The sequence below is a fragment of the Stegastes partitus genome, unplaced genomic scaffold, assembly GCF_000690725.1.
Source record: "Stegastes partitus isolate 25-593 unplaced genomic scaffold, Stegastes_partitus-1.0.2 Scaffold535, whole genome shotgun sequence".
NCBI lineage: Eukaryota > Metazoa > Chordata > Actinopteri > Pomacentridae > Stegastes > Stegastes partitus.
The window spans coordinates 359,937-369,614 of NW_007578266.1; the positions used below are offsets into that span (position 1 = coordinate 359,937).

General features: G+C 37.0%; 1 protein-coding gene across 1 annotated transcript in view; it reads right to left on the reverse strand.

Moving 5' to 3' along the window:
• Nucleotides 1–5,752: 5,752 nt before the first annotated feature.
• The window catches only part of myo15aa (myosin XVAa), a 43,768-nt gene continuing 39,842 nt past the window's right edge, over nucleotides 5,753–9,678 (reverse strand). The window contains exons 61-68 of the mRNA XM_008288006.1: nucleotides 8,590–8,667; nucleotides 8,334–8,430; nucleotides 7,639–7,799; nucleotides 7,319–7,452; nucleotides 6,949–7,082; nucleotides 6,502–6,635; nucleotides 6,009–6,149; nucleotides 5,753–5,854 (exon numbers count right to left, since the gene is read on the reverse strand). Of these exons, the coding sequence (XP_008286228.1) occupies nucleotides 5,753–5,854; nucleotides 6,009–6,149; nucleotides 6,502–6,635; nucleotides 6,949–7,082; nucleotides 7,319–7,452; nucleotides 7,639–7,799; nucleotides 8,334–8,430; nucleotides 8,590–8,667 (981 nt within the window). The remainder of the gene's footprint in view (nucleotides 5,855–6,008; nucleotides 6,150–6,501; nucleotides 6,636–6,948; nucleotides 7,083–7,318; nucleotides 7,453–7,638; nucleotides 7,800–8,333; nucleotides 8,431–8,589; nucleotides 8,668–9,678) is intronic.

Below are 9,678 nucleotides of genomic sequence, written 5' to 3' on the forward strand. Positions count from 1 at the left end.
TTCATTAATTTATGTCAAAGTACAACACTGTATGACAAATTGTAGTACTCTTCTTTAATTTCCTAATATACAATATCACATAAAAAAATTTTTAAAAAGGTACCATGGGGGACCCTATAAAAAGGCAGCAAAATTATTGAAAAATCAGGTGGGAACTTGTTCTTTGGTCCAGCCATTCCTGGGACATGTGAGCCTTGTCTGGTGAAGGCACAGTCTTCCTGCATCACTGACAACTGTGGCAGAGATTGACAAAAAATGGCATTTTTTCAGAGGGGAAAAATGACCAAATTTTTTTGACTACATGAATTTCCTTAGACAGACGACATACCAGAACCAAACTGAGCCTTCACCAGACAAGGCTCACATGTCCCAGTCCTGCAGGCAAGGACCCCTGCTTGCTGCAGCAAGTAGGGGTCCTAAATATATATTTTTTATAAAAGATATAAGACTACATCAAAACAAGTGTTATGGGCAGGTTTAAATATATATCTAAAATTCACAAACACTGCAAATTGTATATTTACTGTATAACTCAAACTGTACACATATTCTCAGCACTATGACACTCACTTGTTCTCTATGATCCGCTCGTTATAACAGCCTCTGTTTGAAGAAAGCACACAGATATGCTGCTGTCTTTTGTGCAGCCTCCATGACTTCCTCTGTTGTGTATTTTCTCTTTTCTGTACGTTTTGCCGTGTTTTTGCGCTTCAAAACGATCCCAAAACAAACAAGATGGAGGATGGACGCATTACGCTGACCTTACGCACCACTTGCGCACCACTTACGCAGAGCTTCCACTACCGCCACACATAAAAAATCCTGCCTTGAGCCAATCTGAAACTGGAAAGACATTACTGCAGAATACGTGCCTTTGAGGATCTAAGATGTGTTAATAAATAATTTTTACTGTATTGCATTCACTGGATGTGTCTGGACAGAATGAGACCAACCTGGTGAGGAGTGACCGATGTTTGAGCTGCAGAGAGCCTTCAGAAGTAAGAAAAGTCGGATTTCAACATTTTGCTTTTCTGTACAAAAAACTCTTTGTGTCAATGCTGTGGTTGCTGCATGTCAAAAACATTCATATCATCGGAAAGAGGAGACTCTAAGGTTTCATTTGATGTGTATGTTGTCGGGAAACTTGATTGTGGAGCGAGCACATATGGCTGTAATGTGTTTGGAAAGTAGTCACGTTCCGGGACGTAGGGATGATAAGTAAATAAATGCATTTACTCAAGTGTTGCACTTTTAAAAGAAATTTATTGTCCTCCAATATGCTTGCTCTTTTTAATGTCTAAGTTTGTAGGTTGTGGTCTTTGTTTTTTTAATTAGTCAGGTAAATTTGTATAGAATATTGTGATATGTGTACTGATCTTAATCTTAATATTTAATTTAGTCAGATAAATTAACACTACAAAAAATATTGCAGGGTCTTAACCACATCACATTTATTTAATTTAGTCAGAAAAATTTATGATAGAAATAACATTGCAGGGTCTTAACCTTACTATTTAATTTAGTCAGATAAATTTATACTACAAAAAATATTGCAGGGTCCTAATATGAAATGAAATGAATGAAATGAAATGAAATGAAATGAAACATACTTTATTTATTCCAGAAGGGAAATTCAATATTGTAAAAGCTCNTCATTAAAAACTAAATAAATTAAAGCTGCAAGCAGCGTTTGTCGGGTCCTCGGTCCGCGCTGCGACCGCATGCCCGTCTGACCGTTCTTCAAGTTAAACCTGCTTTAACCTTAGAACACTAACGCTAAAATTAGTAACACTATCACTAACGCCGGGTATATTTTACCCGATATAATAATCTGGATAAAATGTATTTTTCATTCATTTATGTCAAAGTACAACACTGTATAACAAATTGTAGCACTCTTCTTTAATTTCCTAATGTACAATATCACGTAAAAAATTTTTAAAAAGGTACCATGGGGGACCCTATAAAAAGGCAGCAAAATTATTGAAAAATCAGGTAATCCTTAACGAGAAATTTCCAAACAGAAAAAATAATGGAGCTGGGAACTTGTTCTTTGGTCCAGCCATTCCTGGGACATGTGAGCCTTGTCTGGTGAAGGCACAGTCTTCCTGCATCACTGACAGCTGTGGCAGAGATTGATGAAAAATGGCATTTTTTCAGAGGGGAAAAACTACCAAATTTTTTTGACCACATGAATTTCATTGGAAAGACTCCATACCAGAACCAAACTGAGCCTTCACCAGACAAGGCTCACATGTCCCAGTCCTGCGGGCAAGGACCCCTGCTTGCTGCAGCAAGTAGGGGTCCTCGGACCCTAAATATATATTTTTTATAAAAGATATAAGACTACATCAAAACAAGTGTTATGGGCAGGTTTAAATATATATTTAAAATTCTCACCAACAACACACACTGCAAATTGTATATTTACTGTATAACTCAAACTGTACACATATTCTCAGCACTACGACACTCACTTGTTCTCTATGAGCCGTTAGTTATAACAGCCTCTGTTTGAAGAAAGCACACAGATATGCTGCGGTCTTTTGTGCAGCCTCCACGACTTCCCCTGTTGTGTATTTTCTCTTTTCTGTACGTTTTGCCATGTTTTTGCGCTTCAAAACTATCCCAAAACAAACAAGATGGAGGAGGATGGACGCATTACGCTCACCTTACGCACCCCTTGTCTTGAGTCACTACGCAGAGCTTCCACTACCGCCACACATAAAAAATCTTGCCTTGAGCAGATCTGAAACTGGAAAGACATTACTGCAGAATACGTGCCTTTGATGATCTAAGACGTGTTAGTAAATTATTTTTACTGTATTGTGTCCGGACAGAATGAGACCAACCTGGTGAAGAGTGACCGATGTTTGAGCTGCAGAGAGCCTTCAGAAGCAAGAAAAGTCGGATTTTAACATTTTGCTTTTCTGTACAAAAAACTCTTTGTGTCAACGCTGTGGTTGCTGCAGGTCAAAAAGGTTTATATCATCGGAAAGAGGAGACTCTAAGGTTTCATTTGATGTGTATATTGTCGGGAAACTTGATTGTGGAGCGAGCACATCTGGCTGTAATGTGTTTGGAAAGTGGTCACGTTCCGGGACGGAGGGATGATAAGGAAATAAGTGCATTTACTCAAGTGTTGCATTTTTAAAAGAAACTTATTGTCCTCCAATATGCTTGCTCTTTTTAATGTCTAAGTTTGTAGGTTGTGGTCTTTGTTTTTTTTAATTAGTCAGGTAAATTTGTATAGAATGTTGTAGGATCTTAACCTTAATATTTAATTTAGTCAGATAAATTAAGACTACAAAAAAATATTGCAGGGTCTTAATCACATCACATTTATTTAATTTAGTCAGAATTATTTCATTTATAATATAAAAAATATTGCAGGGTCCTAATATGAAATGAAATGAAATGAAATAAAATGAAAAATACTTTATTTATCCCAGAAGGGAAATTCAATATTGTAAAAGCTCACTTTTTTTTTTTATAAAAATAATGTAACATATATTTTATACAACAATAATAATAATCATTCAGCAAGTCAATTGTCATCAGTCACATTTGTTTTTTAAGGTGATGGCTGTTGGCAGTAATGACTTTCTGTATCTCTCCGTTCTACAGCCTCCCACTAAACACACTCTGTTGGTTCTTCACTGTGTTGTGGAGAGGGTGGGAAGAATCCTCCATCATCTTCATCATCTTGTGTATGTATAATATATAATATAAAAATGTATTAAATAAATTTCTGTTTTATATACAAAATATGGGGCCTTAAGCTTAATATTTTGTTTAGTTGGCCACATTAATAGGAAAAAAAGATTTTTAAGTTTAATATTTAAATTACTCAGCTAAATTTGTATCTTTAATACACAGGCTCCTCAATATTTAGCTTAGCTGGCTAAATAATAAATAAAATTGCAGGTTCTCATTCTTAATATTTAAATTAATGAGGTTAATTTACACAGTAAAATATGTTGTAGGGTCTTAGCCATAATATTTAGTTTACTCAAGTAAACTTATATAATAAAAAAAAAACATAATTCCTTAACCATAATATTTACATAAATCTGCAAAACTAAAGTACAACATTTAAGTACAAATTTTAATGTTTTAGTGTAACTATAATAATATTTTTTTATATTTTTTTTAAAACTCTTGGGTTAATGTTAAGTATGGGCTGTTTTCTGTGTTCAAAGGATGAATACTAAATAACTAAATACTAAATAATTGTACCCTACAAATTCTGTTTTTATTAATAAAATTGAAGGAAACCAAACCACAGTAATTATTTTTATTTCCTTTCTACATTAATTTTAGAAAGAAAATGATCCCAAAAGAATGTTGGATTTTACAACTGCCATCAGTCTATCTGAAATTTATTTATTTATGTTAGTTTGAATTTGTTTATGTTTGTCTTGTATTTTGTGTTTTAATTCATTCATGCTATTTTGGGAATTAGTTTTTATTTAACTTTTCTTGTTGCCTTCAGAATTGTATTTGTAAATGTCAATCTAAGAAAAAACTAAATAAAAGAATATAATTTGCAAACCGGAGTATGTTGTAATACAAACTTTAATGTACAGTATTATTCACATGCATTAGTTATGTACAGTAGCTATTTACAAAAAAAAATATGCATTTTATAAATAAATAACTTATCTTAGTGCAAACTGTTCAGTGACATGACCTTCAGCTTTATGTGCCACAATATGTTTCCCCTGTGGGGACTTTGCCCTTGATTTTATGGCAAAGATGTAAATAAAAAATGTATTCAGTCGGTGGATGTCTTCTCTTGTTTTCAATTTACATGGAAATGAAACTTGAAAAGGGAGAAAAACATGGATTCACAAATAATTTATGAATGCTCTCTTAGCAAGTAGGACCAACGAAAAGGGTGAATCATGTCAACTCACAAGCATTAATTATTGTTAAAGGGAAGATGAGCTTATACTAGTTTGATTGTTTTTCATGATGCACATTTCTGTGTCTGGGAAACAGTTGGTGGTGGCAGCTGCAGTAGGATTCCCTACCATTGTTCAGCATGAGACCGCAGCTATTTTAAATGAATGTTTCCCTCGGTTCAAAGTTAATCACATCACGCTATTCTTCCTAAAGGGCCCCCCCTTCAGGAAGGGGGGGGGGGTTATAATTAAGCAGACCTTAAAGTCCTCCATATTAGTAGCAGCCACGGTGGACAAGACCTTAAATAGTTCTGGATATAAATATCAGACTAGGGCCATCGCTGCAGCTCAACTGGTTGAGCTGGTGACCCATGTACATTGGTTGTAGTCCCTGATGCAGCAGCCATGGGTTCGAATCCCGCTTGTGGCCCTTTGCTTCAAGTTCTTCTCCCCCACTTTCCTGTTTCTCTCCTCACTGTTCGATATAATACAGGCCAAAAAAATAACTAAAAAATCAAATGAAAAACGTCAATTAGAAAGACATTTAGTCATGTCTGACTGTTTCTCCTGAAACTGCATCAAAGAGACACTAGCATAACTGATGTTTTATGTGCCGATTGAGAAAGTGAATCAATGAATGGATTGCTAATGAAATAATTTAAACAATTAGTTGTGGGCCCAACTGAAAACACCTGTTTTCAGCATCACTACCACACATTCATCACTTCACATAAACGTTGCCTTTACATATCAAAATATTCTATCTTAAAAATAGAGGTAGATTTATAAGTACATTTATAAGGCATAAACTGTGAATTCTATGTGCATGAGTCTGCATGTCTGTGCTACAGCAGGGTGATTTCACTTGGTGGTAAAGTGAGTCTCTTTTCTCGGACTGACAACATGTTCTCCATGTGCATGGCAATGACTCGGCACAGCTCCAGGCCCTGGAAAACACACATGCAAACATGAAGAAACACTCAAGATGAAGTATTACAGTAGATGTACTATCAAGCTATATATACATATTGTTACCATATATACCTAACAGAATCTTAAAAATCAATGCTTTCTCCCTAAATCCACATCTTGTGCACACACCTGCTCCAGCTGCAGCTGAGTGATGCGCTGGTTGAGCAGGTCTCCTATCATGATCTCCACATATGGGTAACTGGAGCCTGAAGTTGGTCTCTGGGTGCGAGTTGACTGGACCTCCTTCAGAGGGAAACGCACCATAGCCTCCTGCACAAACATGCACACATCACAGGAATAAAAAAATCTATATACACATTTGATGAATGCAATGTAGAATTCAATAGTTAGGAAAAGTTTTTAATGTTATAATAATTTTTTGGGCATTTAGATTTTTATTAAAAATGATGGCTGGATGTGGCAGGCAGCAGAACCAGCAGAGGGAGCCAGCTACATCATGAAATGGTTAAAATTGTTTGCGTTTTATCTTAAATCGATCAAGAGAAAGCAAGATGAGCACAGTCTTCACATTGTTACACATGCAAAGCTGCCCACTATTTGCCACTAGGTCTTGTGACGCATGCAACAGTGCTGTGTTTGTGCACGTGTGACTTCAACATACATGAGTATCCTTGTTAAGGAAGTGCAGTCCGTTCAGATTGACAGCCAGGATGCATGGGGCCTGGATAGAGGCGGAGCTCGAACTCTGGATGTAGAAGAAGGAGGAGCCGAACATGGGGAAGGCACTGACCAGACCTGCACAGAAAACACGCAAAACATCACATTTGATATGAGAGTCACTTATTTTTTTTAAGAAATGTGACACAAAAGCTCTGACTACCAGCCAAAACTTTACTATAACTATGATGTGGGATTTAAAGAAATCTTTTTGTCTGTGAGATGTTTTTTATATGCTTGCAGTTACTCAGATATTTCCATCCCACTATATCTGAGTGACTATGCAAGTAGCTATTCAATCAAAACTAATGAACAATAAAGGATATACGGTTACACATGCATACTGCAAGCTGCTTTCAGAAACACACTTGCACATTCACAAATGTCTTACCAAGGAACTGTGCGCGGGCCTGGTGTGGGTTTAAGGGCTGGACCTGCTGCATGTGTTGAGTTGTCATGTTCAGCCAATGCTGCGAACCCTGTTTGCTGTAGAACTGTGGGGGGACACTCTCCTGCACCTCACGGCTAAACGCACAAAGAGCAAAGCAGGTGTGGTATATCATGTACATGTGGATGGCAGCTGGTGTTTTCTGTTTAAGTAGCCAACGTGCGAGTGAAGTTTGAACAATAGGATGCACCTGTTATCATTATATGTGCATGTATGTATGTAGATGCATGTGTGAGCTCATGTTTTGTTTGACTTTTGCAGATATGTGATACCCTGTGTATAACAGTACCAACAAAAACTGGAGTATATTTACATGGTGGGCAGGTAGATGGTGTCCTTGGCACGGTGCTGTAGGGCAGCCAGCCTGGCGAGCTGCTGCAGATGCTGATCGCTGGCCTTACCCTGAGGAACCACACTCAGCAAGGCTTTCAGGTAGTCTGGCAACACCTTGAAAAGAGACACACGGTGCAATTTTGTCCGTCTTGTTTGTTTACTCTGCAGCGTTTCACTGTTCTCTGTAGGTTCAGGTACACAGCGGGAATGTGAGCCAACATTTCTGACGCTGCCAGAACTCTGTCAGAACCAACAACTCTGTGAAATTGGATATCAGCTTTTGAAACAGCAGCCGGGTACCTGGTTGTAGTGCATGGTGACGTAGAGTTCATTGTCAAGTTTGAGAGCCAGACTCCATATGACTCTTCTGAACCAAAGACTGTAGTTGGTGTCCACCGGCTCTGCCTCTGTAGCGATGTCCAGGATGTACTCGCGTTTGTTCAGGGGACGAACATTCTGACCTACACAGACAAATGGCTCATTTATCACCTATTTATTTACAATATATTGGTATATCTCAGAGGAAGTGGGCGGCAGGCCTTCCCAGAGTGGCTCCAAACACGAGAGGCTCAGAGAATTTAAGTGGGAAAAAAAAAACACATTAGTTATCAAAGGGAGATGTCATAGAAAAGCCTAAATATGTAATCTGGTTGAAGAGAAAATGCAGAGATACAGTAGTTTTGGGGAGTCATAAACTAATATATGTCCTTATATGACAATTTTTTAAGGTGTTTTATATCCTCAAGTGATGTCAAACAGCAATCTTAGCTCAGTGTCTAAGTGCCTGGTTGGTTAAATAGTATAATCATGATCCCATTAGAAATACAATTAGGCACAACTAAGCATGCAAACTAATTACTTTGCGAGGGCACACCTTTTGTAAAAAACTTTTTCTGAAGGGCACAGCTCCACAGTCGCAGATTGCATTTAGCAATATACTGGTATAAAAGCATGTCAGAGCTGTTCATATTTTAGAGCTCCACTATGACTGTTACCTCTGTGTGTGACCAAGAAGATGGCATATTCATCCAACGCCTCCAACCTGTGCAGCTCCATTTCTTGGCAAAGCTCCTCAATCACATCCAAAGCAACCTGAAAATAAAGTCGATTCACGATAAGCAAAGCTGCAATCACGAGCCACAAATACAGTGTCTGTGTTTAATATTTTGAACCTGCTGTCAGTCTCTCTTTTATTGCTCAGTCCAGGAACTGCTAATGTCTTTTTATTGGATGTGCGTGTGTGACACTTACAGAGCACGTCTTGATTTTCAAGTGCCGCTCAATCCCACCTGGAAGCAGGAACAGCTGTCTCTTGGAGCTCCGCCCAGCCTGCACACAAACGGCCAATCAGAGGGAAACGTCACAGAATACAGTGTACAGCTGTTAGCGGAAGCAGCTGCTAAAAAAAGTCACATTTGAACATGAACAGATGCGACAAGTGGAAAGTTAACAACAGCACTGCAGCTGAATTAGACAGTTCATCACATTTAGAAACTCTAGGACTCAACCTTTTCAAAAACATGCTTATCTAACCTTTTACATATACACAGAAAAAAAAATATTAAATAGGAATATTATTGGGATATAATTGATGATAATGCACACGTTTTACTAAATTGTTCAAATGTTAATAAAGCCTCATATTTTGTAATGTAATTATTATACTACTAACTTAATCGTGTTTTAAATATACTATAAGAAGGTATATTAAAAACAACATAACATTAATCGGTATACATTACACAGTATTCAGAATACTTTTTTTGCAGACATAAAGTGTTATAGAGTTCAGATAAATAAGTAAATAAGTAATCCATTTCTGTCAATATTTAATTGTATTTCCCCAAAGCATTCAGGTAGGTAGTTCTGTACTAGTTAACTGGTTTATTAGCTGCATATCGAAACATACATTACGGTAGACTATACAAACTCTGTTTTATTGTTTTCATAGAAGCAGTTGTGTCTGTTACCGTACGCGTCTGCACAGTTTGTGGTGATTAGCAGTCAAATGACTGCATCGGTGCCACATTACTCTTGAATTTTAAATACTTTCTTATACTTTAAATGAAGGACATTTTTTTCATTGCAGCTACATTGCATAAAAAAAAACAAACAAAAAAAAGCCCCCAACATTGCATGAACTTGTTAGGCTAAATTTTATGAATCCCACCCTCTTAATTTTAATTTAATATTTTCTTTTAATAAAACAGAATCACTAATTAATAGTATGAAGGGAATACTTTGTCTGTTATTCCTGTTAATAACCTACAGAGTGACGGATTGTGAGCCATACATTTGATTATGCAAAGAGGTAGATTTAAAACTTTCAAAAGTACATGT